Here is a 25,474-nt window from a genome sequence, read left to right as displayed (position 1 = left end):
ATACAGGGATGATTTCTGTATTTTGAACATTACATATCTTGAAAACTTGATCACTGACGAGCAAAAGAAATCGGGACTATGCCAACAATGCACAAATTAAACAAATAACAAAAGATCATTTTTGGGTGGATTTTTTCTTTAAGCACAGGCAGCATAGAAATAGCACACATCTACCGCTTTTTATACTTGCTTTCAATGAGAATGACCCAAAAAGTAACATATTGCAGTATTTTTTTTTTACTCCGCTGTCAAGAGGGGGGCCGCTAAAATGTTTTGCTCTGACTGCATGAGTAGGTATGGATATCATTACACAGACCCAAGAGCCACTGCGGCCCCTCATGATGAGTTCAGATTTTTTTTTGTGGCCCCCACCCCATCAAAGTTGCCCATCCCTGGTCTAGAGGGTTTGTTGCATGTGTTAACTTCATGCAGGAGGGAGGAAGCCGTTGTCACGCCCTGACCTGAGTATTCTTTGTTTTCTTTATATATTTTGGTTAGGTCAGAGTGTGACATGGGTGATGTATGTGTTTTGTACTGTCTAGGGGTTTTGTAGGTTTATGTGGTTGTTTACCATCTAGGTGTTTATGTATGTTTATGGTTGCCTAGATTGGTTCTCAATTAGAGGCAGCTGTTTATCGTTGTCTCTGATTGGGAACCATATTTAGGCAGCCATCTGCTTTGGCTATTTTGTGGGTTATTGTCTATGTGATGTTGCATGTTTGCACTCAGTTTTGATAGTGGTCACGGTCGTCTTATTATTTTAGCTTTCATTAAAAATATGTATTCACATCACCCTGCGCTTATGTCTCCTCACTACGACGATTGTGACAGAATAACCCACCAACAATGGACCAGTCACATCACGGTTACAATGTTTAATGTTTCCAACATGAATGTATTGTAATGTGCAGAACAATGCCGGTCCAGTGGTTAAAGCTTGGAGAACTTTCCGGTTCATCAGCCCCATCACCTACATGTGTGGGGGATCCCAGGAATATGTCTTCGTAACTAGCTAATCCTAATATACATTGTCAGTCATTTGATCTTGACGCAAACGTGTCACAGCAATTGGTGAAGTGGTTTTGTTGATGTTTTTGTTAATGTTTATCTCAACAGCAGATGGTGAAGATGCACCACGTGAGTAGGGGTGAGAGGCCTGGACACTCAACTGGTGTGGGCCATCTCCAAGGAGACAGCCAGGCTTAGTCCAGAGGGCATGCCCTTACTATGCCACCAAAGTGCAGTCCATCACTTGGATCCAGGTAAGATGTAAATACTACTGAAATAGTATTAGATTTTTTGTCACTTATTCCATTTGGCCTTAACATGTATTCTCTCTCTGTCAGCGTGTGGCTGACAGGGTGACCAACTATGCATCTCTCCTCCGCCACGAGACGTCTGTGGATGTGACGCTTGGCTGCTACCAGGTAAATAAACGATTTCCTATGTATATAGGCTAGACATTACTGGGCATTTTTTTATATTTTTAGATTTGGTGTTTTCTAATAACGTGTGTGTGTGTGGTAAACAGGTGTGTTGTGAGCAGCAGACTGATGTCTCAGTGGTGTGCGCCACTCTCCACATGGGGCTGGATGGGCTTTTCACCTCTTCAGCGTGGTCGGAGGCTGCCTCCTTCTCTACGCTCACCACTCAGCAGTTCACTGACCCAGTGCCTGAGGGCCACAACTGCTATGAGGTCAGATGTTACACACACATACTATTGACTAGGAGCATTAAGATCCTTCCATTGACCGATTGTTTGTTATGTCATTGCACTGGGGCCTGTTGCACAAAAGTAGAATTAAGACATCCGGGATAAATGACTCAGCTGAGCTCAATGAATCCAAAACATGTGCGTCCAGGCTTAATTGGTTGCACAAAGACCAAGCCAGGATGAGCAGACACGGATTCATTAAGCCAGGTGAAACCAATCCTGGATAGGTGCGCGCTCACGGCTCACTCAAATAGACCCCGCCACAGATCACAGATTAACTGATTTACCATGGCAACTAGAGCCGCGTACTTTTCCCCGTCGGAAGCACAAATCCTCATGGAGGCATACGAGGAGGTAAAAGATATAATTAAGAAGAAAGGCAACACCGCCACAGTGATAAAGCAAAGAGAAAAAGCGTGGCAAAGTATTGCAGACCGCCTGAATGCGTAAGTAGTGCACAATTACACACTCACCGCTCCACTGAAACATCACAATTACAATTCAAATATTTAATTCACATCTCCAAAAACGCAGTTGTACTGTAATTATGAAACGGTTAAATTTTTAATTGAAATGCACTGCAGATATGAGTGAAATTGTGTAAAGTAAGTCCATCACACTGTATAAAGCTATGATAAATTATTATTAAAGCCTTACATTATTATTTAACGTTACTACGCTCAGTACGGTTTAATCTTAGCCGTTGTACTCTGCTTCTTATGTTGTCCACCGTTTTTTTTGTGTTTCTCCTGTTTTCATTAATGTAAAGCTGCTTTGACAGAATGAAACAATTGTGAAAAGTGCTATATAAATAAAATTTAATTGAATAAATAGATGAGCTATAATAATAATCACTTTAATTTATATAGCGCCTTTCAAAGGACCCAAGGTCTGTTGCTCACTGCACTGCAAAAATGTCTTACTTAGTATTTTTGTCTTGTTTTCAGTAAAAAAAAAATATCTAAAAAACATCTTGAATATTTTCTTGAGCAAAATTACCTAGGAAAATAAGCAAAAAAATCTGCCAGTGAAACGAGAACTTTTCTAAAATTAAGTGTTTATGGAAAAAGTAAACTTATTTCAAGAGAATTTATTATATTGACAGATTTTTTATTTGCTTGTTTTAAGCACACATTTACTTAAAGTTTATATTTTTTGTCTAAACTATACTTATTTTGCTAGGTCATTTAGCAAATCAAGAAAATACATCTTTATTTAAGTTTTTTGTTGTTGATATTTTTACTGAAAACAAGACAAAAATACCAAGTAATTTTTTGCAGTGTGACTCCATTAAATGTGTGTGTGTGTGTAGATTAAACATGAACGGGCCAAAACGGACATGGCAGCAGGTCAAAATCAAATACAAGAACATTCTGCAGAATGGTATGGTCCCTGACTAATATTTAACAAAGCACAAGCATATATTGTACCCAGAAGGTGCCTGCTCACACATTGTCTGTACTGTTTTAGCAGTGAAAAAGAATACCCACAGACAAGGCACGGGTGGTGGGTCACCAAAGGCTGACCTTACCCCAGCAGAGGACATGGCCTTGGAGCTAAATAAAGGCAGGCCCGTCTTAGAGGGGATCCCTGGGGGGAAAGAGACGAGCATAGGTTCCTCCCAAGATGCCACCCGCTTCATTCAAGGTATGTCCTTCCATCTCTACATGGGATACAACCACATTCATATTGAATCAATTTGGACTGTCTGACTTTGGTTTACCTATTGCCTTGCAGTGTCTGGCAGCACTGTGTTCCTGTTAGAGCCACCAGCACAAGCACCAGACGATGCTGATCCAGTGAGTACTCCATCAAAGGCATACTGTAGGCCTGGCATGTCTTGTCTACTAGCTTCAATATGAATCCGATTAAATGTGATAGGGTGAAGGCCCCAGTGCAGCAGCAACAGCACATGATGGAGACGATGATGATGAGGAGACCATCTCTCTGGATTCCAGAAGGCATGAGGTATCATGGTAAGACTGTGAAAGTACTATTTACTCTACAATGGTGAGGAGTCCTCATCAAAATCAAAAAATCTAATTTCTTTTACAGGACCCAGATGCTATACAGTGGGAAAACCAGCCTGGCAACATAGTGCGTATTAATAAAAGGACACCACATCCTGCCAAATTCCAGCTGCGCTAATTGTATTGTGTTCACAGAGCTCACAAGCTATCAGAAATTTGTATGGCAACCACCTCCGGCGCCAAATAGAACTGGCAGACATAGACATTCAGTACAAGAAGAAAAAGATGGAAAATCTTGCACTGGAGTCCGAAATAAAAAAGAGGACAATTAGGAAACTGGACCTTGAAATAAAAAAACTTGAGAGGGAGGTGAGATATGCCTTCAATGTACACTGTATGCTAACTGTAACACAAATGTATTAATCATTATTTGTATTTCCTCCCCCAGCTCCAAGAAGATGACACAGCTCAAAATAAAAATTAGGTATATTCTCGTAAAGTCAAGTGAGCCATGACATATGAGCTCTTATTGTGAGCACACAGGACGGTGGCATCTTTCTAAGTTTTTTTATTTTCCCAGCAATCAGTACAACCAAGTCATCGTTATAAGGCATCGCCCTCTTTTGCCCACCCCCCCAGCACCAGGTGTGGCCACTAGCCTATATGAAGGCCCAAAATTGTGTGTTCCTTTCTGCTCTGACAATGGCATGCCCATTCGTGCGAGATGTGGTGGATGAAGAAGCACTTGTGCTGAGGAGAGCCTTCAGGCGAGAAAGGGTCTTCAGGGACCGGTTGGACCCACTGGCCTTCCCTGACGACCATCTATATGAAAGATACAGGTTTTCTGCAGATGGCATCAGGTATCTATGCAGACTACTGGGTCCCAGGATTAAGCACCGCACTGCACGGAGCCATGCACTGAGTGTGGAGCAAATGGTTTGTGTGGCCTTGTGCTTTTTTGCTAGTGGAGCCTTCCTGTACTCAGTGGGGGATGCAGAACAGCTGAACAAGGCCACAATTTGCCGCACAATAAGGAGTGTGTGTCTGGCTATCAAAGCATTAGCAGATGTCTTCATCTCCTTCCCTGGCCACAGAAGACTCTGTGACATCAAAGAGGAGTTCTATAGGATTGCAGGTAAGAGGATCTACAAATTACAGGACAACTGTTAACACATAGTAGGATACTCATTACTTTGTGTGACAGGTTTCACCAATGTCATTGGTGCAGTGGACTGCACACACATAAGGATAAAAGCCCCCTCAGGTGCCCATGAGGCCGATTTTGTGAATAGGAAATCCTTTCACAGCATTAATGTTCAGGTGAACATAACTTTTTGATATTGTCCATTGACGAACACTCTGCATTGCCAGTGATGTGCATTGATTGGTGTAATATTCCTCATCTTATGATTTCAGATGGTCTGCAATGCTGACTGTGTGATCAGCAATGTTGTGGCAAAATGGCCTGGCTCAGTCCATGACTCCAGAATCTTTCGGGCCTCTGAAATCTATCAGTGCCTATCACAAGGTAAGCCACACAACCCCTATTTATAACCATCATGGCTGTGTCAAGAATATCACTGTTTATGAGGTAGTAATGATGAGATTTTGTGTTGACAGGTGAATTCTCTGGTGTGTTGCTGGGAGACAGGGGGTATGGCTGCCAGCCTTTTCTCCTGACACCTTTCACAGACCCCCAGGAAGCACAGCAGGCCTACAACCATGCCCATGCCAGGACCAGGGCCAGAGTTGAAATGACCTTTGGCCTCCTGAAGGCACGCATTCACTGCCTTCACAAATTAAGGGTCAGCCCTGTTAGGGCATGTGATATTACAGTGGCTTGTGCTGTCCTCCACAATGTGGCCTGCCTGAGGAAGGAGAGGGCCCCCAGAGTGCCACCAGCCATGGACTGGAACAATCCGGCAATCTTCCCTGATGACGACAGTGGTCGGCTGCTGAGGGACCAATATGTGTTGAATTATTTTAGTTAGTATGTGTGCTTTCAGTTTTGGTTAAATATGTCCTGCGGTGGCAGAGGAATTTTGGTTTTTTTTAGTTTGTTTTTTTTACGAATTTGGCCTCTTATGATGTTTGTGCGGTATACTGTGTGTAATACAAGGCTGCAGGGAGGCTACTGCATCCATTCATTTGTCTGTTCAGTTGATGTGTATGGATTTGTCCTGCATTTATTTTAGTGTGCAGACATGCAGGGTGTGTTATATACAGACCTTTGAATGTGTATGTATCATTTTGTATAATATGCTTGGATTCTGTGCTTTCCATCTTGTAGAGTCACTGACTTCAGTTTCGAACGGAGCTGATGGTTTACCTGCTTTGTTTTGTCCTTATTCAATAAAGGAACATAATGTTATACATTGTGTTTTTATATTCATATGGAATGTGTATTTGTTTATATGACAGAGTACTAGGGCCACACTGAAGAAAAAGGATAAAGTCATAAATTTATGAGGCTGGTTCTTTCTGCAGAAAAGCTACATATTGTTTTTACAGTTTTGATACTTATGACAATGTGATACTTAATATTCTGGCACATCAGCATGTCTTTGTTTATGAAACCATACTGAAGTACAATTTCACGAAATGCCCCGCATCTGTCATTTTAACAACTGTCCTCCTTTAAAACAACTGGTTACAATATTATGACTTGTCTTTTTTTTCCCTCTGTGGCCCTAATATTCTATCATTTTATATATAGTCTATGGGAAACTGTAAATTATCTAATGATAGCAACATCTAAAAATCATTTTTTATCCAAAATCATTGAAATTAATGATCACAAATGTTTAAATAATGACAGTGGGTCTAGTTATGTGATAACAATGTGAGCAGTGAAATAACTATTGGTTTCCATTTGTGGTGACTGCTGACTGACATTAGGGATGAGATTAAATAGATCCTGGAATTTAGCCTGGTTTGGAGCAGGCTAGCTCCACAGAATAAATCTCCATGGTAATTTATATCATAACATATCCTCCTGCCCCCTATCCATCTTTAGTGCAACCGGATTACGGATCAATTGAGCCAGGATCACCAAGATATCCTGGCTTAATCCCTTATCCTAGTTTTGTGCAACAGGCCCCTGGTCACTGATTTTGAATGCTTGTTTTGTTGTCGTAGGTTCTGGGAGGACCTGCTGTCTGAGGAGAGGGAGGTTCCTCTGCTAAAGTTGTCAGGATTTGGCCAGGGTTGTTCCGATTTTGGTCACTAGATGCCCCCATTGTGCTTTTTGACCCTTTTGTTTTCCCTTGTTCCCAGGTATTATTTGCACCTGTGCCTCGTTTCCCTTGATTGTATTTAAACCCTTAGTTTTCCTCAGTTCTTTGCTCTGTGTTTGAATGTTGGCACCCAGCCCCAGAAATGCTGTGAACATTTGTTGTGCCAGTTGGACTCTCGTGTGGTACTCTGTTTTTGTTGTTTATTTATTTTTGATTATCTTTTGAGGCTTTTCTGCTGTACATACCACCTTGTGGATTTACCCATTTTGACTTGGATAATTACCTTTGTTCTCTTGGAATTACTTTTGATGTTGTGGATTTATGTTATTAACTGAACTTTCCTTTTACTTTATTAAAAAGTAAAACATCCGTACCTATAACGACTTTGTGGATTACCTGAGTGACCCCTCCAAGCGGAATGACATTGAGAGGGAGCTGGCTGAGGCAAAGGTGAGTTCATTAACTCTTTCAAGTCTCTGAGTTCTTCCACATGAATGTCTTTTATACATCACAGTAGCTGATATATATGAAATCATTCCTACTTTCTCCAAATGTGTTTTCTTGTCCTATATCCATCATGTGAACATGATAGATGTCCTCTTTGAGCTGGTGCTGTTTGGGATGATGACAGCTCAGAAGTCCCTGATGGTGGTAAGTAGCATCTCACTGGTACATGTTTTGATAGCTCTCTATTAGTAGTTTCACTTAAATTCCTCTTTTCTCCTCTGTTTCTTTTAGCACCCTGGTGGGTTCGTGGAGCGTCTGTACGCTCTCCTGTATTCCTTCCTGCCGACATGGAGCCAGAGGCTGACAGATACCTGCTGCTGCTCAATGTAAGAGTAGAGAGGTTACTTCCTGTTTACTTCCATATTCATGGTTAACCAGGTTTCAATGCCATTTTAGGGGGAGTATTTCTAATTGTCTCTCCTCTTGATAAGCTAGTAACTCAGATCCATTTTCTATGTGTTGTGTGGTGTTCTCTTCAGGGCGGGCTGATGGCTCTGCTAGATGACATGTTTGACCAGCAGCAGAGTCTCTGGTCACTGAGCTCTCCAGCCTCAAAGTGGATTTATTAGCTGATTTGTGTCAAAAATGGCTTGATTTCACTTACAAAGAATGTCACATGGAAGTGATGATGTCACAATGAGGCACTTGAGTTTCTTGAGAGATCCAATGAAAGCGGAAGGAGGACATAAAGAGGACAAGAAAGTGAAAAAACGGAAACAGTATAACAGATATCAAAAATTCTATACATTTACATTACATTTAAGTCATTTAGCAGACGCTCTTATCCAGAGCGACTTACAAATTGGTGCATTCACCTTATGACATCCAGTGGAAACAACTTGATCGAGACCGTTGCGAATTTGTTGATATTGGAACTGCATTTCTAGCTTAAACGCTGTAGGAGGAGCGTCTCCTCATAATTTTGGCCCTGCAGCGTCGGCGAGTATCCTAGCCAACGGTTCCGTTTTGGAATATCAGAATTGACACTGAGAGCTGTTAGTGAAGAGCAGGTGAGGGGTTTCTTAAATCGCTCTCCCTCGAGAACGGTAGACCCAATTTTAAAAGCGTTTCCGCCCTTGAGAAGCAGAGAAGTAGAGGAAGATTTTATGCCAAACTGTTTGTGTAACTTGTTTGTTTAGTGGTCAAAACTAAATGTGTGTGTGTGTGTGTGTGTGTGCATGTATATATGTGTATATATATATATGTGTATATATGTGTGTGTGTGTACGTATATGTATACGTATATGTATATACGTATATATATATATATATGTATGTATACATACCCACACAAAAAAATCATATATATATTTAAAGAATATGTATATACATCCATATACACACATAAACATTCATACCCCAGAATAACAATCTACACTGATTTAAAATATACACATACATAATACTAAAATGCTTAGAGAAAATAGTAATAAAGTACAAATAGTAATTATATGTACGCACACCTACACATACAAAAGCACTATAGAGGGCTGGTGGGACTCTAGTCGGGAGAGAGGCCCACAGCTAGACAAAGGCAGAACGGCACAAAACATCAACTTGCTAACCAGGTGTCTGCCCCCTCCCAACCATCACCCCCAGTCCCCTGCAAGCAATAAATAAATGGTATGGTAGTAAGAGTAATGTAAGGATTGTAAAATAAATAACGAAACAAAACAAAAGTGGGGGAATATAAGTATATCCGTCCGACGGTGTCACTGATCAAACCTGGAAGTAAAAAATATGCATCGCTGAGCACAGCCGGGATGAAAGTGAATTTAACTTTAAATGAGAGCTCTGACCGCCGTCCATTGGTCTGCTCAGCGTCTTACATGCTCGGTAGCCCTTGTTGAGCCCGTTTAATACGTTTTCACCCAATATGGTATAGTAGGGATTCGAGTCCATGAGCAGACCCTAACGCACAATAACAAGGCACTCTAACCTGTACGGGGGATTGGTGTATATCCCAGGATAAACTTCTCTGCGTCCAAAACCGAGGAGAGCCAAATCTTCTCACCGGAAGGCGGGGTAATTCTTAGTTTTGCAGGGAAGAGTAAGGCTGGGCGAAGATGGAGTTTGTAGACTTTGGTCATGACATCTCTGTAGTCAGCGCGATGCTTTGTCACATCGGGCGCATAGTCCTCATAGACACGGAATGGATGCCCTTTATGTGACAGGTTGCCCCTCATTCGAGCTTCACGCAGGATAAGATCCTTGGTCTTGAAACTGTGACAACAGATGATTACTGGTTGCCCCTCATTCGAGCTTCACGCAGGACAAGATCCTTGGTCTTGAAACTGTGACAACAGATGATTACTGGGCGAGGACGTTGGCCCGGTCCAGGCACTGGGACAAGGGAGCGATGTGCGCGGTCCAGCTGGGGATCCGAATCCAAAACATCCAATCCCATTGCATCCTTCGCCCCACCGAAGAAGTCGCCTCTATCCCCTCTGCCAGACCAACAACGCGAAGGTTATTAAGTCTGGATCGGCCCTCCAGGTCCACCACTTTCATAGAAAGCCTCTGCACAGTATCCTGCAATGACGTGCATAGCTTCTCTAACTCGTCGATCCTACCAGCGTTGAATTCAGAAGCTTTCTCAAGGTCCACAATACTCTGGCCATGCGAAGCAACCATTCGAATGATGCTCTAGATTGGTGTCCAGTTCAGCAATAGTGGCCTTAAGATCCTCAGCTATAGCATCACGTAGCTCCCCCAAAGGGTAAGTTCTGTAAGTGTCACGTTGTTGCATGTGCCTCCCGCCATGTCTGTCTCGTTGTTTAGCGGGGAGTAGGCCTCCGCTGTGGATTTATTGTCCTTTGGTCACTTATTACTCGGCATTTTCAAATAAAAAGTTACAATATTGTTTTAGAAAGAATCGTGTGTTGTAAAAAGTGCCATAAAGTAGGTTAAATTAGATTATTCCGCAAAAAAAGTTGCAGGAGCCTCTCACGCACAGCTGTTCACTCCAACATGCTAGCTCCGCCTCCCAGCACCACACTTTTTCACTCCATCCTTGCTGAGTGTGTGTGTGTGAGCTTCTTCTTTGACATCTTCTGGGGGAAATGACTGATTTACAGTTTAGGAGGGTTACCTAGTCACACATATGAAGTTTTGGAAAGATGTTACTTTTTTAACCCTTCAAAACAGACAGTGTTACCCAATTAAAGGCACTTCCGGTTGGCACAGGAAGCTATACGTAAACGCATATCTTGCTTGGGGTATTCTCTTACAGAATCCTGAGTTTAAAGTCTTTATGTTAAAAATTGACTGATCTACACATGGTTGAATGCAGTCATTTTCACATTTGCAGGTTATGTGCATTAAAATACCTTTTGGGTGAATTTTAAACACTTCTGGTTGCTCCAGGAAGCTTAGATTCGACACAGGTAGACCTCATAGTGGTCTGATGGACTGTCATAGAAGACAGGTTCATAAGACATTCATAACCCACATAGGCTTCAGGTTGAATTTAGAGGTGCAGGCAATGTATTCCTATGGGGAGAGAAGTCAATGCAAACTGTTTGAAGTAAACACCTTTTAACTGCTAAGGGTTGATGCCACACGGTCAAGGTTAGGCTTGCACGGATCGGGAGGACCTCAGGAACGTACCTGAGGTCGAATTGTGCTTCTCACCCTAGCAGTTCCCTCACTGTCACCCAAAACCTATGACATTTAGGGCTAGGCTTCATTTTGGGCCTACTTTTTCTCATGGTCGCTGCGCTCAGACCGAGCGAGCTACGGTCAAGCGGGATATCTCGTTGAACTCTGCACGGCCTAGAGATTATGTTTATGCCATTGCCTGCTCTCTGTGTCTTTTGAGCACCACACTTTTTCACTCCATCCTTGCTGTTTGTGTGTGTGAGAGTTTTTCTTTGACATCTGCTGGGGGAAATGACTGATTTACAGTTTAGGAGGGTTACCTAGTGTCTTCTCTCTCTCTCTCTCTCTCTCTTTCTCTCTTTTTCTCTTTTTTCTCTCTTTTTTTCTCTTGCTCTTTTTTGCTCTCTTTTTCGTGAAAATGGTTTAAAATTATTTTTGTGGTCCTTTCCAGAATGTCGCCAATTCGGCATGTCAGGGGTCACTGTTTTTAAGTCACGAAAAAATAAATTTCAAAAATCACTTTTTTGTGAAAATGGTTTAAAATGATTTTTGGGGTCCTTTCCAGAATGTCGCCAATTCGGCATGTCCGGGGTCACCGTTTTTAAGTCCCGAAAAAAAAAAAAAAAAAATTCACTTTTTTGTGAAAATGGTTAAATTATTTTCGGGGTCCTTTCCAGAATGGCGCAAATTCGGCATGTCCGGGGTCACCGTTTTTAAGGCCCGAAATTTTTTTTTTCACTTTTTTGTGGAAAATGGTTAAATATTTTCGGGGTCCTTTCCAGAATGGTGCAAATTCGGCATGTCCGGGGTCACAGTTTTTAAGTCCCGAAAAAAAAAAAAAAAAAAAATTCACTTTTTTGTGAAAATGGTTAAAATATTTTCGGGGTCCTTTCCAGAATGGCGCAAATTCGGCATGTCCGGGGTCACCGTTTTTAAGTCCCGAAAAAAAAATAATAATAAATAAAAAACACTTTTTTGTGAAAATGGTTAAATTATTTTCGGGGTCCTTTCCAGAATGGCGCAAATTCGGCATGTCCGGGTCAACGTTTTTAAGTCCCGAAAAAAAAAAGAAATTCACTTTTTTGTTTAAAATGGTTAAAAATTATTTTCGGGGTCCTTTCCAGAATGGCGCAAATTCGGCATGTCCGGGGTCACCGTTTTTAAGTACCGAAAAAAAAAATATATAATAATAATAATTCAATTTCTTGTGAAAATGGTTAAAAAATATTTTCGGGGTCCTTTCCAGAATGGCGCAAATTCGGCATGTCCGGAGTCACCGTTTTTAAGTCCCGAAAAAAAAAAAAAAAAAAAATCACTTTCTTGTGAAAATGGTTAAATTATTTTCGGGGTCCTTTCCAGAATGGCGCAAATTAGGCATGTCCGGGGTCACCGTTTTTAAGTCCCGAAAAAAAAAAAAAAAAAACACTTTGTGAAAATGGTTCAATTATTTTCGGGGTCCTTTCCAGAATGGCGCAAATTCGGCATGTCCGGGGTCACAGTTTTTAATCCCGAAAAAAAAAAAAAAATCCCTTTTTGAAAATGGTTCAATTATTTTCCGGGTCCTTTCCAGAATGACGCAAATTCGTTATGTCCGGGGTCACCGTTTTTACGTCCCGGAAAAAAAATCACTTTTTTGTGAAAATGGTTAAAAATTATTTTCGGGGTCCTTTCCAGAATGCTGCAAATTCGGCATGTCCGGGGTCACCGTTTTTAAGTCCCGATCTGTCCAACTTATCACCGTATCGCCTCTAAAATGTAAATAAAACACTATAAAGAGTTTATATAATGTGTCATTACATACCTATATGAACGTTTGTGTCGAATTTGAATTGGGTTTTTAGGGCGGTGCTAAAGTGATCTTAGAAGGAAACAGCGGCTTTGAGAATGATGATCGCATGCAATGATGACGCAAAAATATGACTAGGTATCCCCTCATTACCCCAGTCACTGCCCATTTCTTGTTTTTAAACGATGAGAGAAGTGCTACACCTGGTGGAGAAAGATTGTAAGACAGAAATAGTTGCTTTATGCGTGCTGTAAGTTACGACATCACACATCAAGATGTGACAGAGGGTCAGTTCTCAACTTTTCTCCAATACTATAGAGCCATTACAATGTCAATCAACACCTGAATAGAAACCTAGTTCACACCCCCGATTTTGACGTCAACACAGTCGCTACAGTCCCATTAGTTTTCTTTGTAGCCTGGTTTGAATGTTGCAGTTGCACACATTTTTTTTATTTTTTTATTTCACCTTTATTTAACCAGGTAGGCTAGTTGAGAACAAGTTCTCATTTGCAACTGCGACCTGGCCAAGATAAAGCATAGCAGTGTGTACAGACAACACAGAGTTACACATGGAGTAAACAATTAACAAGTCAATAACACAGTAGAAAAAAAGAGTCTATATACATTGTGTGCAAAAAGCATGAGGTAGGCAAATAATTACAATTTTTTCAGATTAACACTGGAATGATAAATGATCAGATGGTTATGTACAGGTAGAGATATTGGTGTGCAAAAAAGCAGAAAAGTAAATAAATAAAAACAGTATGGGGATGAGGTAGGTAAAATTGGGTGGGCTATTTACCGATAGACTATGTACAGCTGCAGCGATCGGTTAGCTGCTCGGATAGCTGATGTTTGAAGTTGGTGAGGGAGATAAAAGTCTCCAACTTCAGCGATTTTTGCAATTCGTTCCAGTCACAGGCAGCAGAGAACTGGAACGAAAGGCGGCCAAATGAGGTGTTGGATTTAGGGATGATCAGGGAAATACACCTGCTGGAGAGCGTGCTACGGGTGGGTGTTGCCATCGTGACCAGTGAACTGTGATAACGCGGATCTTTACCTAGCATGGACTTGTAGATGACCTGGAGCCAGTGGGTCTGGCGATGAATATGTAGCGAGGGCCAGCCGACTAGAGCATACAGGTCGGAGTGGTGGGTGGTATAAGGTGCTTTAGTAACAAAACGGATGGCACTGTGGTAAACTGCATCCAGTTTGCTGAGTAGAGTGTTGGAAGCTATTTTGTAGATGACGTCGCCAAAGTCGAGGATCGGTAGGATAGTCAGTTTTACTAGGGTAAGTTTGGCGGCGTGAGTGAAGGAGGCTTTATTGCGGAATAGAAAGCAAACTCTAGATTTGATTTTAGATTGGAGATGTTTGATACGAGTCTGGAAGGAGAGTTTACAGTCTAGGAGAGTTTACATATTCTAGGTCGGAACCATCCAGGGTGGTGATGCTAGTCGGGCGTGCGGGTGCAGGCAGCGAACGGTTGAAAAGCATGCATTTGGTTTTACTAGCGTTTAAGAGCAGTTGGAGGCCACGGAAGGAGTGTTGTATGGCAATGACGCTCGTTTGGAGGTTAGATAGCACAGTGTCCAAGGACGGGCCGGAAGTATACAGAATGGTGTCGTCTGCGTAGAGGTGGATCAGGGAATCGCCTGCAGCAAGAGCAACATCGTTGATATATACATAGAAAAGAGTCGGCCCGAGAATTGAACACTGTGGCACCACCATTGAGACTGCCAGAGGACCGGACAGCATGCCCTCCATTTGACACACTGAACTCTGTCTGCAAAGTAGTTGGTGAACCAGGCAAGGCAGTCATCAGAAAAACCGAGGCTACTGAGTCTGCCGATAAGAATATGGTGATTGACAGAGTCGAAAGCCTTGGCAAGGTCAATGAAGATGGCTGCACAGTACTGTCTTTTATCGATGGCGGTTATGATATCGTTTAGTACCTTCAGCATGGCTGAGGTGCACCTGTGACCGGCTCGGAAACCAGATTGCACAGCTGAGAGGGTACGGTGGGATTCGAGATGGTCAGTGACCTGTTTGTTGACTTGGCTTTCGAAGACCTTAGATAGGCAGGGCAGGATGGATATAGGTCTGTAACAGTTTGGGTCCAGGGTGTCTCCCCCTTTGAAGAGGGGGATGACTGCAGCAGCTTTCCAATCCTTGGGGATCTCAGACGATATGAAAGAGAGGTTGAACAGGCTGGTAATAGGGGTTGCGACAATGGCAGCGGATAGTTTCAGAAATAGAGGGGCCAGATTGTCAAGCCCAGTTGATTTGTACGGGTCCAGGTTTTGCAGCCCTTTCAGAACATCTGCTATCTGGATTTGGGTAAAGGAGAACCTGGAGAGGCTTGGGCGAGTAGCTGCGGGGGGGGGGAGCTGTTGGCCGAGGTTGGAGTATCCAGGCGGAATGCATGGCCAGCCGTCGAGAAATGCTTGAAGTTTTCGATAATCATGGATTTATCGGTGGTGACCGTGTTACCTAGCCTCAGTGCAGTGGGCAGCTGGGCGGAGGTGCTCTTGTTATCCATGGACTTCAGTGTCCCAGAACTTTTTGGAGTTAGAGCTACAGGATGCAAATTTCTGCCTGAAGAAGCTGGCCTTTGCTTTCCTGACTGACTGCGTGTATTGGTTCCTGACTTCCCTGAACAGTTGCATATCGTGGGGACTATTCGATGCTATTGCAGTCTGCCACAGGATGTTTGTGCTGGTCGAGGGCAGTCAGGTCTGGAGTGAACCAAGGGCTATATCTGTTCTTAGTTCTGCATTTTTTGAACGGAGCATGCTTACCTAAAATGGTGAGGAAGTTACTTTTAAAGAATGACCAGGCAACCTCAACTGACGGGATGAGGTCAATGTCCTTCCAGGATACCCAGGCCAGGTCGATTAGAAAGGCCTGCTCACAGAAGTGTTTTAGGGAGCATTTGACAGTGATGAGGGGTGGTCATTTGACTGCGGATCCGTAGCGGATACAGGCAATGAGGCAGTGATCGCTGAGATCCTGGTTGAAGACAGCGGAGGTGTATTTGGAGGGCCAGTTGGTCAGGATGATGTCTATGAGGGTGCCCTTGTTTACAGATTTAGGTTTGTACCTGGTGGGTTCCTTGATTTGTGTGAGATTGAGGGCATCTAGCTTAGATTGTTGAACTGCTGGGGTGTTAAGCATATCCCATTTTAGGTCACCTAACAGAACAAACTCTGCAGCTAGATGGGGGGGCAATCAATTCACAAATGGTGTCCAGGGCACAGCTGGGAGCTGAGGGGGGTCGGTAGCAGGCAGCAACAGTGAGAGACTTATTTCTAGAGAGAGTAATTTTTAAAATTAGTAGTTCGAACTGTTTGGGTATGGACCTGGAAAGTATGACATTACTTTGCAGGCTCTCTCTGCAGTAGACTGCAACTCCTCCCCCTTTAGCAGTTCTATCTTGACCGAAAATGTTATAGTTAGGTATGGAAATCTCAGAATGTTTGGTGGCCTTCCTGAGCCAGGATTCAGACACGGCAAGGCCAATCAGGCTTTGCAGAGTGTGCTAAAGCAGTGAGTAAAACAAACAAGCATGAAACCAAGGCTTTTTCGATCACAGAAGTCAACAAATGAGGGTGCCTGGGGACATACAGGGCCTGGGTTTACCTCCACATCACCCTCGGAACAGAGGAGGAGTATTAATGAGGGTGCGGCTAAAGGCTATCAAAACTGGTCGCCTAGAGCGTTGGGGACAAAGAATAAAAGGAGCAGATTTCTGGACATGGTAGAATATATTCAGGGCATAATGCGCAGACAGGGGTATGGTGGGGTGTGGGTACAGCGGAGGTAAGCCCAGGCACTGGGTGATGATAAGAGGTTGTATCTCTGAACATGCTGGTTGTAATGGGTGAGGTCACCGCATGTGTGGGAGGTGGGACAAAGGAGGTATCAGGGGTATGAAGAGTGGAACTAGGAGCTCCATTGTAAACTAAAACAATGATAAATAACCTGAACAACAGTATACAAGGCATATTGACATTTGAGAGAGACATACAGCGAGGCATACAGTAATCACAGGTGTTGATTGGGAGAGCTAGCTAAACCAGTAGGTGAGACAACAGCTAATGAGCTAGCACAACAACAGCAGGTAAAATGGCGTTGACTAGGCAGAGAGGGTCGGATTAACTACACAGAGAGCCTGAGTGCGGCTGGGGCCGACAGATAAAACATAAACAAATAGAATGGAGGACCATAATTAATGGACAGTCCAGCAGGCATCAGCTATGTAGCCAAGTGAGTTCTAAATTGAGCAGCTGCTGAAAAATGAGCTCCTGTATATATTGAGATTTAAATGTTTTTTTAGAGTGAAGTACATCGAAAAAATCAAGAGAAAACTGCAAGACTCAATAGAAGACAAAACAAGGAACAAACCAAAAAAGACAGGCTTTTGAAAAATTAACTATTTTTCATAAAATTGTACAGTTATCTTAGCTAGCTGAATTGCTAGCAGAATTGTTTACTTGTTGCTAAGCAGTTGCTAGGGACTCTCCTGGAAGAAGCTAGCTAGCTTACAAAGAATAACAACAAAAAATATCTAGTTAACAGAAGAAAGGAAGACAAAATAAGGACAAAAGAAGGACAGAAGAAAAAGGAAAAGAAAGAGGACAAAGTGAAACAGTCAGCACTTCTATTGCAACTTCGTATTTCGTCGTCCTAACGTATTTCGTCGTCCTAACGTATTTCGTCCCCCCCCCCCCCCCCCTTTAAGACTTAGATGCACTATTGTAAAGTGGCTGTTCCACTGGATGTCATAAGGTGAATGCACCAATTTGTAAGTCGCTCTGGATAAGAGCGTCTGCTAAATGACTTAAATGTAAAATGTAAAAATGTAGTCTACACTGCTATCTGCCCAGCAGCTAGCCAGCTAGCATACGTCCACCGTCTACCGAATAGCAGCACTGTAGAAACTATTACACTCAACTGAACGACTTGATTAGTGTAGTGTTAGCTAGCTACATAGTTGTCTTTGCTGTCTTCGTATCCAAGATAATTGTGTAGTTTAGAGTGTGTAGTCTTAGAGTGATTATCTTAATTTACCGAGGTTAGCTAGCCAGCTATTTGTCGTCCTTAACTTAGGAGACACTGCTAGCTAGCCAACAGCTAGCCAACGTCTACTGAATAGAACTTCCGCACTCAACAACCCGGTCGCATTCCGCTTCGCTCCACAGGTAGTATCACATTTTTCATTTCATTTCATTACAGCACAACGGTTTGATTTATTTGATCGTAGCTAGCTACATAGCTAGCTACATAGCCATCTGTGTAGCAAAGATAATTGTGTAGTCTAGAGCGATTTTCTAGGTTAGCTAGCCAGCTATTGTCGTTCTTTTAACGCAACGTAACGTAATCAACACTGCTAGCTAGCCAGCTAGCCCCCGAATAGCTGCACTGTAGAAACTATTACACTCAACGGAACGACTTGATTAGTGTAGTGTCAACAACGCAGTCACTGCCAGCTAGCCTACAAAGTCAACAACGCAGCTAGCCTACTTCAGCAGTACTGTATCATTTGAATCATTTTAGTCAATAAGATTCTTGCTACGTAAGCTTAACTTTCTGAACATTCGAGACGTGTAGTCCACTTGTCATTCCAATCTCCTTGCATTAGCGTAGCCTCTTCTGTAGTTTGTCAACTATGTGTCTGTCTATCCCTGTTCTCTCCTCTCTGCACAGACCATACAAACGCTCCACACCGCGTGGCCGCTGCCACCCTAATCTGGTGGTCCCAGCGCGCACGACCCACGTGGAGTTCCAGGTCTCCGGTAGCCTCTGGAACTGCCGATCTGCAGCCAACCATGCAGAGTTCATCTCAGCCTATGCCTCCCTCCAGTCCCTCGACTTCTTGGCACTGACAGAAACATGGATCACCACAGATAACACTGCTACTCCTACTGCTCTCTCTTCGTCCGCCCACGTGTTCTCGCACACCCCGAGAGCTTCTGGTCAGCGGGGTGGTGGCATCGGGATCCTTATCTCTCCCAAGTGGTCATTCTCTCTTTCTCCCCTTACCCATCTGTCTATCGCCTCCTTTGAATTTCATGCTGTCACAGTTACCAGCCCTTTCAAGCTTAACATCCTTATCATTTATCGCCCTCCAGGTCCCCTCTGAGAGTTCATCAATGAGCTTGATGCCTTGATAAGCTCCTTTCCTGAGGACGGCTCACCTCTCACAGTTCTGGGCGACTTTAACCTCCCCACGTCTACCTTTGACTCATTCCTCTCTGCCTCCTTCTTTCCACTCCTCTCCTCTTTTGACCTCACCCTCTCACCTTCCCCCTACTCACAAGGCAGGCAATACGCTCGACCTCATCTTTACTAGATGCTGTTTTTCCACTAACCTCATTGCAACTCCCCTCCAAGTCTCCGACCACTACCTTGTATCCTTTTCCCTCTCGCTCTCATCCAACACTTCCCACACTGCCCCTACTCGGATGGTATCGCGCCGTCCCAACCTTCGCCCTCTCTCCCCCGCTACTCTCTCCTCTTCCATCCTATCATCTCTTCCCTCTGCTCAAACCTTCTCCAACCTATCTCCTGATTCTGCCTCCTCAACCCTCCTCTCCTCCCTTTCTGCATCCTTTGACTCTCTATGTCCCCTATCTTCCAGGCCGGCTCGGTCCTCCCCTCCCGCTCCGTGGCTTGACGACTCATTGCGAGCTCACAGAACAGGGCTCCGGGCAGCCGAGCGGAAATGGAGGAAAACTCGCCTCCCTGCGGACCTGGCATCCTTTCACTCCCTCCTCTCTACATTTTCCTCCTCTGTCTCTGCTGCTAAAGCCACTTTCTACCACTCTAAATTCCAAGCATCTGCCTCTAACCCTAGGAAGCTCTTTGCCACCTTCTCCTCCCTCCTGAATCCTCCCCCTCCCTCTCTGCAGATGACTTCGTCAACCATTTTGAAAAGAAGGTCGACGACATCCGATCCTCGTTTGCTAAGTCAAACGACACCGCTGGTTCTGCTCACACTGCCCTACCCTGTGCTCTGACCTCTTTCTCCCCTCTCTCTCCAGATGAAATCTCGCGTCTTGTGACGGCCGGCCGCCCAACAACCTGCCCGCTCGACCCTATCCCCTTCTCTCTTCTCCAGACCATTTCCGGAGACCTTCTCCCTTACCTCACCTCGCTCATCAACTTATCCCTGACCGCTGGCTACGTCCCTTCCGTCTTCAAGAGAGCGAGAGTTGCACCCCTTCTGAAAAAACCTACACTCGATCCCTCCGATGTCAACAACTACAGACCAGTATCCCTTTCTTTTCTCTCCAAAACTCTTGAACGTGCCGTCCTTGGCCAGCTCTCCCGCTATCTCTCTGAATGACCTTCTTGATCCAAATCAGTCAGGTTTCAAGACTAGTCATTCAACTGAGACTGCTCTCCTCTGTATCACGGAGGCGCTCCGCACCGCTAAAGCTAACTCTCTCTCCTCTCATCCTTCTAGACCTATCGGCTGCTTTCGATACTGTGAACCATCAGATCCTCCTCTCCACCCTCTCCGAGTTGGGCATCTCCGGCGCGGCCCACGCTTGGATTGCGGCCTACCTGACAGGTCGCTCCTACCAGGTGGCGTGGCGAGAATCTGTCTCCTCACCACGCGCTCTCACCACTGGTGTCCCCCAGGGCTCTGTTCTAGGCCCTCTCCTATTCTCGCTATACACTTGGCTCTGTCATAACCTCACATGGTCTCTCCTATCATTGCTATGTAGACGACACACAATTAATCTTCTCCTTTCCCCCTTCTGATGACCAGGTGGCGAATCTCATCTCTGCATGTCTGGCAGACATATCAGTGTGGATGACGGATCACCACCTCAAGCTGAACTTCGGCAAGACGGAGCTGCTCTTCCTCCCGGGGAAGGACTGCCCGTTCCATGATCTCGCCATCACGGTTGACAACTCCATTGTGTCCTCCTCCCAGAGCGCTAAGAACCTTGGCGTGATCCTGGACAACACCCTGTCGTTCTCAACCAACATCAAGGAGGTGGCCCGTTCCTGTAGGTTCATGCTCTACAACATCCGCAGAGTACGACCCTGCCTCACACAGGAAGCGGCGCAGGTCCTAATCCAGGCACTTGTCATCTCCCGTCTGGATTACTGCAACTCGCTGTTGGCTGGGCTCCCTGCCTGTGCCATTAAACCCCTACAACTCATCCAGAACGCCGCAGCCCGTCTAGTGTTCAACCTTCCCAAGTTCTTTCACGTCACCCCGCTCCTCCGCTCTCTCCACCGGCTTCCAGTTGAAGCTCGCATCCGCTACAAGACCATGGTGCTTGCCTACGGAGCTGTGAGGGGAACGGCACCTCAGTACCTCCAGGCTCTGATCAGGCCCTACACCCAAATAAGGGCACTGCGTTCATCCACCTCTGGCCTGCTCGCCTCCCTACCACTGAGGAAGTACAGTTCCCGCTCAGCCCAGTCAAAACTGTTCGCTGCTCTGGCTCCCCAATGGTGGATCAAACTCCCTCACGACGCCAGGACAGCGGAGTCAATCACCACCTTCCGGAGACACCTGAAACCCCACCTTTTAAGGAATACCTAGGATAGGATAAAGTAATCCTTCTCACCCCCCTCCCCCCCCCTAAAATATTTAGATGCACCTCTTTAAGGAATACCTAGGATAGGATAAAGTAATCCTTCTCACAGATTGGCCCCTACAGTTGTGCATCCCCCCTTAAAATATTTAGATGCAATATTGTAAAGTGGCTGTTCCACTGGATGTCATAAGGTGAATGCAGGAAACCAAGGAGCTTTGTAGGGAATAGGCTGAACGCCGTATTTCCATCGCCTTTTCAGTGGAAATGCAATGAGATAACAAACATGGGAGGAACAAAACAAAGCAGTCATAGCGCTTCAGGGGGAAGAAATAATTGCCATTGCCATTTCACAGCAACTCCTTAATGCCTTTCTCTATCCAAGCCATTTTGAAAAAAAAAAAAAAAAAAAAAAGAGTACAGTGGACACTTGGCAGATTTCGACGACTGCTTCTCGAACACTGCGTGTTGGAAAATATTTGGGAAAATTGATACTGGTTCGGAGGACTTTCCCGCATCGTGTAGAAGTGACGAGGGGGCTTGCATGGTCAGCGATCAGAAAAGTTACGACTCCGATTCAGGTCTCAGTGATGACAATGACAGCAAGGCCCTGGCCGTTTGTAAGTCAGAGAAAAACAGGGATCCTGTTTCAGACGTTCTGGAAGAAAGTTTGCAGGACGAAACGGCCCATGAATGCACGTCTGTCGATAACGCACAAGGTCTTAGAGACTGTGAACCTAGTGTTTCGGGTAAGTTAATGCTTTGATATTTTTAGTGAGATACCGGATAATAGTCTAGTATTCTAAAAATACTTTATGCAGAACATCCAAGTCCAAGGCCTTTTGCCTCTTGGTAGGCCGTCATTGTAAATAAGAATTTGTTCTTAACTGACTTGACTAGTTAAATAAAGGTTCAATAAAGAATACCTTTACAAAAAATAGCAGTTTTGAAACTGCAGCAAAAGTGCAGTAACTGCAGTCCACCGAGGTATTTTGGACACAGTAATTGCAGAATGACTGCAGTTATACTGCGCTGAATTTTTTTCTCAGCAGGGATAATTTTGTGGCTATAGCCTATGCGATGATAAACATGCTATTCTACTCGCAAGATGCAATGCCTTTATGCACGAGGCAGCGGGATGTTATGCCATGGCGCCTTATTGCAATGTATATATATATGTCATTAACGTATTAATATGGCCATGATAGTGTGGTTTATGAAGGTGTGAGGTTTGTTTTCAGACAGGCTTAGATACATTTTCCATCTTGTTGTGCACTATATCTTCTTTCAGATTCCAACAACGTAGACTATGCCAGTCGTGATAACACATTTTTTTTTGCATTATAAGGCACAGGACCCTACAGCGTTCACAGAGCGCGTTGTACATCAACATGTCAGTCGAAACCGGTCCAGAATCGCTCAAAGTCTGGTATGGGTGATTTAACATCTAAGAAGCTAAGGAGGAAAAGGGAGAGAACGTAAGCCTATGTTACACCCTAATTCTCAGCTATGAAGGCAGAGGCTAACATGTGTCTGAGCACAAACCGAGCATTCGATCTACCAATGGAATTTCAGACCAAAATATGTAGCCTGCCCAACAACTGTGGCTTGTTTTTGATGCAGATAGAAAATAAGGCTACTGACTTTTAGAACCAAAACGAATTTAAATCTCGATACTATTTCGGTTAGATACTTTTTTGAGGCCGATAAATAAACAAACAATATTTGCTCATAAATAGTATTTTTCAACATATCTCACAGACCTAACCAACAGAAATGGTCCCAAGCACAAAGGTAATTTTAAAACGTATTCTTCCACAAAGTTACAAATATCTTATCAACTACTTTGCGTGTAGCCTATATCTGATACAGCCTGCAGATATTCCTACATACCAACCACATAATCATATAGCATCCCATAAAGTCACAATTCCACAGAATGGGCCTCTTGTTAGCCATCTTGCGATGTGACAAACGATAACATCCACGAGGTGATGGGACTGCACTCAATGCACGTCTATAGCCCTACAGCCTATCCCTCACACACAGTTCGGTTTTATTTCTATGTTATTTGAAAATAAACGAGAAATATTTCATTTGTTAGATTGACGTCATTTTCGTTACACTAAGCGAAATATCCCTCTGGGCACAGACGTCTGTTCAAAGTCTAGTTTTTATTGGAGTTGTCAACTAACGTGAATTCAACGTAAAGTCAACCAAAAAATGTCACCATGCCATTAGATTTAGGTAAAACGTTTGGGTGAAAAAAATACCAAATTCCTTCACATCGATGTCTTTTTGCGTTTACTTTTTTGTTGTTGAAATGACGTGGGAACAAAGTTGATTAAATCATTTTTTGCCCAGTGGGATATCTCTCTAGCCAAGGCTGTATATGCCCGCTAGTGGGAGGCTGGCGTGCAACGCAGGAGTTTTCCTGGAAGTGACAATCCGTTTTTGGGACATGCATAATTAGAGCGTAATTGGTTGGCTAGGTGTAAATCTGCAAATGGCTGGCGCGAATGGCCCATGTCGTGCGCATGAATCAGACAAACTCAGAATCTTAAAAAAAAAGTAAAATCATGCCGTAGCCTACGTTTAAATGATTTGAATGTACGTTGTAGTGGCTTCCTTTCGTCTTTACCATAGCCACTGCCCAAGCCTGAAGCGGGGTTGTTTCGTACGCATACAGTCAAGGTTTCCAAACGGCCAAACATTCCATGACATCCAGGGATATGGTGCAACAAATAATGTTTATTCTTCTTATATCTAACAAATAAATGAGTCTCCAATCAACTTAAAGCACAAAATACTTGATATGGAAAATACATATTATGACCTGTATGTCTGTCTGTATGTCTGTATGTCTGTATGGTCAAAAAACTATACCGCTCCCGCATCTAGCAAGGACTCCCTCCCGAAGGCCCAACTTCCTGCCTTTATCCTAACACACTTACCACAATACAATGAATAGGCAAGAGGGGGGGCCAAAAACTAAGTTACACTAACAACAAATGAATATATCTCAATCAGGTAAATATAAATCATAAAAGGTACGTACCTAATATTTCATCATTTACATTAATATATTTACACAAATATACATGGAGCTCCATATGTTCGGTCTTTTATACAAATATGTCCAAATCGGCTCTAACATACCGGCCCCTAATTGTTGACTGCACTGAATGCACAACAATTACTTTCAAACGTAGAGCCAATACACAAAACATTCTATACCAGGTACCATATAGGAAAAAAGTCCATAGATCTCAGTCTGAGTTGAAGTGTAAAGATGTTCAACTTCCAAAAATGTCAAGAGTTTGACGTCCAAAAATGTATGACATCAAAGAATGTCAACGAATCAGAGGTGCACGTGATTCTAAGATGGAGCACTGTGTGTGTGTGTCACTCCGTCACCTCAAGGAGCAGACAGAGTTTGTTGATAGGTCTCTGTAAGATATTGGTCTTAGTCTTAACCATTTACTTTATTTTACCTTTATTTAACCAGGCAAGTCAGTTAAGAACATATTCTTATTTTCAATGACGGCCTGGGAACAGTGGGTTAACTGCCTGTTCAGGGGCAGAACGACAGATTTGTACCTTGTCAGCTCGGGGGTTTGAACTCGCAACCTTCCGGTTACTAGTCCAATGCTCTAACCACTAGGCTACGCTGCCGCCCCAACCATGACGCTCCGGACAATACCTTTGGCCCCTGGCAAAGTCTCCACCACACGCCCCATTAGCCAAGAGTTCCTTGGGGCGGTGTCATCGACGATGACCACGAGGTCACCAGGACTGAAGTTTCTCTTAGTTTTTTTTCCACTTGTTCCGCTCCTGCATAAGTGGAAGATACTCCCTGATCCATCTCTTCCAGAAGAGGTCAGTGATATATTGTACTTGCTTCCATCAATTTCGTGAGTATAGGTTGCTTCTCTGGAATAGTCCTGGTGGCAGGACTGGCTTAGCTTTCAGATGAAGCAAATGGTTCAGAGTCAGGGGTTCTAGATCATTAGGGTCATTTGTTACAGTAGTGATTGGTCTGTCGTTCATAATCGCCTCAACTTCACACAAGGCTGTCTGCAAAGCCTCATCATCCA

The 25,474-nt window shown here is 43.7% G+C and overlaps 2 protein-coding genes and 2 long non-coding RNA genes across 5 annotated transcripts; all 4 read left to right on the top strand.

Annotated features, from left to right (window-relative positions):
- Positions 1-1,024: 1,024 nt before the first annotated feature.
- Positions 1,025-1,661, top strand: LOC123999727. Its single transcript, XR_006832506.1, has 3 exons — positions 1,025-1,262; positions 1,347-1,427; positions 1,532-1,661. It is a non-coding gene; the product is annotated as an uncharacterized LOC123999727 (long non-coding RNA).
- Positions 1,662-1,849: 188 nt separating this feature from the next.
- Positions 1,850-4,252, top strand: LOC124000184. 2 transcript variants are annotated; one of them, XR_006832552.1, is made up of 7 exons: positions 1,850-2,160; positions 3,027-3,097; positions 3,185-3,361; positions 3,452-3,513; positions 3,596-3,682; positions 3,770-4,053; positions 4,133-4,252. XR_006832552.1 is itself a non-coding variant. In XM_046306384.1 (6 exons), exons 1-6 carry the CDS (start codon positions 2,003-2,005, stop codon positions 3,860-3,862), a joined length of 648 nt encoding a protein of 215 aa, XP_046162340.1. In that variant the 5' UTR covers positions 1,850-2,002; the 3' UTR covers positions 3,863-4,241. The 2 variants fall into 2 exon arrangements, 1 of the variants encoding a protein (XP_046162340.1); XM_046306384.1 differs by having other exon boundaries at positions 3,770-4,241.
- A 134-nt stretch (positions 4,253-4,386) lies between these two features.
- On the top strand, positions 4,387-5,675 carry LOC123999760 (putative nuclease HARBI1). Its single transcript, XM_046305787.1, has 5 exons — positions 4,387-4,544; positions 4,650-4,819; positions 4,889-5,004; positions 5,101-5,212; positions 5,305-5,675. Exons 1-5 carry the CDS (start codon positions 4,387-4,389, stop codon positions 5,673-5,675), a joined length of 927 nt encoding a protein of 308 aa, XP_046161743.1.
- Positions 5,676-7,041: 1,366 nt separating this feature from the next.
- Positions 7,042-19,918, top strand: LOC123998669. The gene is made up of 5 exons (XR_006832311.1): positions 7,042-7,102; positions 7,281-7,370; positions 7,513-7,571; positions 7,659-7,753; positions 19,863-19,918. It is a non-coding gene; the product is annotated as an uncharacterized LOC123998669 (long non-coding RNA).
- Positions 19,919-25,474: the final 5,556 nt, after the last annotated feature.

Source organism: Oncorhynchus gorbuscha, linkage group LG16, assembly GCF_021184085.1.
Source record: "Oncorhynchus gorbuscha isolate QuinsamMale2020 ecotype Even-year linkage group LG16, OgorEven_v1.0, whole genome shotgun sequence".
In the NCBI taxonomy this organism is placed as follows: domain Eukaryota; kingdom Metazoa; phylum Chordata; class Actinopteri; order Salmoniformes; family Salmonidae; genus Oncorhynchus; species Oncorhynchus gorbuscha.
This window is presented reverse-complemented; position numbering and strand designations above follow the sequence as displayed.

What these genes read in the sequence shown, in the direction of transcription:
- LOC124000184 (XM_046306384.1), top strand. Translation starts at nt 2,003, where the DNA reads ATGGCAACTAGAGCCGCGTACTTTTCCCCGTCGGAAGCACAAATCCTC. An exon ending in ATTGCAGACCGCCTGAATGC is followed by an intron (nt 2,161 to 3,026) that starts GTAAGTAGTGCA and finishes GTGTGTGTGTAG; the next exon opens with ATTAAACATGAACGGGCCAA. An exon ending in CAAGAACATTCTGCAGAATG is followed by an intron (nt 3,098 to 3,184) that starts GTATGGTCCCTG and finishes GTACTGTTTTAG; the next exon opens with CAGTGAAAAAGAATACCCAC.
- LOC123999760 (XM_046305787.1), top strand. Translation starts at nt 4,387, where the DNA reads ATGGCATGCCCATTCGTGCGAGATGTGGTGGATGAAGAAGCACTTGTG. An exon ending in TTCACAGCATTAATGTTCAG is followed by an intron (nt 5,005 to 5,100) that starts GTGAACATAACT and finishes TTATGATTTCAG; the next exon opens with ATGGTCTGCAATGCTGACTG. An exon ending in CTATCAGTGCCTATCACAAG is followed by an intron (nt 5,213 to 5,304) that starts GTAAGCCACACA and finishes TTGTGTTGACAG; the next exon opens with GTGAATTCTCTGGTGTGTTG.